Genomic DNA, 2,888 nt, shown 5'->3' on the forward strand with positions numbered 1-2,888 from the left:
TCTTATGTTAAAATTGTGACAACTAAAAGTTGAACGCTGTTAAACTTGTGTCAAGCCTTTTGAGCCTCATGAACCCCGTGTTATATTTGCTGAGTACGACATGTGCTCACCCTTGCTATTTCCCCATACACCCAGACTTTAGTAAAAGTTACTCAGAAGATTAGTGAAGACAACGAAGGAGTTCTCAGGATACTATCAGAAGTGTTTGGCATACGTAGCCCCAGTCAGCCGTCCCTGTGAAGTTGGAGCCTGAAGAAAACATGAGTAACTGTTCCGCTATACTCTGATGTAAGTGTTAATTATAAGTATGTTTCCGCTATATAACATTGTTTCTGATATCCTCTATTCTATTGTTGTATGTGTGGACTTCCTAGGCACACATATGGCAAGCCTGGTTTTGTTCTTAAAACCGGGTGTGACAGATTGGTATCAGAGCGGTGTTGACTATAGGACGTATGCCTAGTAGCACCGGTCGATTTGCAAAAGCTTATTTTGCTACAAAACTATTTTTCTACAACCTTGTCCTTTGAATTGATTATTTCTCATCCTTGTCCTATTGTCTACTCTCCTTGATAGCTTCCTTCAAATGGCCATGAACCGCCCCTACAAATGATATATGTAGTAGTGAGAGTAGTCACTATAAATAAAGGGTGAGTTGGGTAATGTCACTTTGTTCTTATAACTATACTGTGGCCAAGCTCTTGGTGCCCTTTTTATTCTTAGAAAAAAGATCTTGTATCGTTGGTACAGTTTTGCTATGCACAATGTTATAGCATGATAAATGCGTTGCATACACGTTGTGCTTGCCCATGAAATACACATCAACAGACAACCACATCAAATATGTTCTTATTATGGGTACCAAATACATCCAATTCGACATAGCACAATGGAAACACCAAGAGTGCTCCAGTATATTTCAGAACAGAAGCTACATGGATCTCGAGGTACTAAAGCTGACCAGCCCAGCTGCTCTACATCCATGAGACTCTGCATAGGAAATGAGGCACCCCATTTATTTTACATTATCCTCGCATCACATCATCCAGCAAATACTGAACCACACATTTATATTAGCATGTTGATCGATTTTTATTTAGAGGTGTGCTGCCTTACGGGTAGACTTCGATGACACCACGAGCTCCTATTTTCTTAACAACCTTATAGTCAGAGAAACCAGCTTTAGTGAAGATCTGGCGCCAGTCATTTTCAGTACGCTGCCTACCTCTGGTATTCACCATCATGAGCATGTCCATCAGGAGTTGGGCTTCGTACATTATTGGGCCCATGTAAGGCTCAAGAAGTATTTCTATAATGATCACCTTCCCTCCCTCTTCTCTAGAAGGAATTGCCTTCCTGCATTGCTTCAGGATCTTCACACAATCCTCGTCGCTCCAAAAGTGCAGTACAAGCTACAGAACATAATGCCATATACAAGTTTAACACTTCATCATAATTGAATCTATCAATTTTAATGTACTTTGTAAAATAATGGGCTATGAAATCTAGTGGTGTCTATCTATATCTAATATTAAAGAGGCAACAAACTCTTGCCCTGTTCGCTTGGCTGATAAGTCATTGCTGAAAGTACTGTTGGCCGATTTGTCGTGAGAGAAAATATTGTTCATTGATCGAAAAAGTACGGCTTATAATCCAAGTGAACAGGGCGTCTATTTCTATTTTTTACTGTACTGAAGCATGCGTGTGAGAGAGAACCGTACCTTGAGCATCACAGCCTGAGCAGGCGGGATGGTGTGGAACAAATCACCCGTGACATTGCTAACAGCATCATCAGATGGTACTGCTACAGGTGTCGTCGTCTCAACAACCCTTGGAAGGTTCAGCACAGTGCATTTGATGTCGGGGAACGCGCTGATGATCGCCTTGGCACTGGTGTTTCCCTGTCTACCACAGCAATAGGTCAGCGAGTGGAGGCCACTGAAAACATCACTGCACTCCCGTATAATCGTCCCGATCGCCAGGTTATCATGCGCCGCGACACCTTCTTCCACGATCCTGTCAAGCTCTTCGTCGAGGAGCTTGGTGCTCTCATGGACGAGAGGCACACCGTGTAAATCCTCGAACGGCGATGGCGGCGGCTCAGGCAGATCCTTCCTGAACCAGTCGGCCAGAGAAAGGCCGGCCTCAACGTAGTGCCGGGAGACGGTGCCGAGCACGAAGTACTTCTGGTAGGTGTGGTCCTCCGATTCCACACCTTCTACCAGGAGCCAGGAGAGTGGGTTGAGGCGGTACACGGCTTCTTCCCCATCGCCATTGCTGCCGTCAGACGCGAAGATCCCCGACGTGACCAGCAGCCGCATCACGCGGCCGAGGAATGGAAGCTTGGTCTTGGGGAGGGACAGCGCGGTCACCAGCTCCGGCAGCGTGGTGGCCCCACCTAGGTCATGTATGGCGGTCGGGATGTGGAGCTCCACCGCGCACTTCAGCGCCATGGACGTGAGGTAGTAGAGGCTGTGGCGCCATAGGTCGGCTTGCGCCTGCAGCAGCTCGGCATCCGTGGGAGCCATGGCTTGAGAAGGAGCGGCCATTTTTGGTATCTCTCAGTCACTCGCTGTGTATATCTTTCTTGCCGTATATGTGCGTTGGTTTGGTGTTCCAAGGCTTGTTCCGTACTTGGGTTTAAATAGCTGCTGGCTGAGCAATCCATCCAGGTACACTTGTGCTTGGTTAATTAGGTCTTGGTCTAGGTCTAAGTAGGTAGTTGAGTGTTATCACAAAACATCAGACGCCATTAGTTTTATGATCACGTGGGGGTGGGGGGTGGCAAATTTGACTTGGTGATTGAGTGTATTGCATATAAATCAGTAAACTATGGAGCGCGTTGTCGGCAAGGTGGTCGTGGCAGTATTAAAATCATTATTTGCAGA

The 2,888-nt window shown here is 46.1% G+C and overlaps 1 protein-coding gene across 1 annotated transcript; it reads right to left on the bottom strand.

Annotated features, from left to right (window-relative positions):
- Positions 1-864: 864 nt before the first annotated feature.
- On the bottom strand, positions 865-2,587 carry LOC136487321 (probable O-methyltransferase 2). Its single transcript, XM_066484476.1, has 2 exons — positions 1,722-2,587; positions 865-1,412 (listed from the first exon to the last, which is right to left on the bottom strand). The coding sequence occupies exons 1-2, from the start codon at positions 2,547-2,549 to the stop codon at positions 1,113-1,115; spliced, it is 1,128 nt and encodes a 375-aa protein (XP_066340573.1). The 5' UTR covers positions 2,550-2,587; the 3' UTR covers positions 865-1,112.
- Positions 2,588-2,888: the final 301 nt, after the last annotated feature.

This window comes from Miscanthus floridulus, chromosome 10 (genome assembly GCF_019320115.1).
Source record: "Miscanthus floridulus cultivar M001 chromosome 10, ASM1932011v1, whole genome shotgun sequence".
NCBI lineage: Eukaryota > Viridiplantae > Streptophyta > Magnoliopsida > Poales > Poaceae > Miscanthus > Miscanthus floridulus.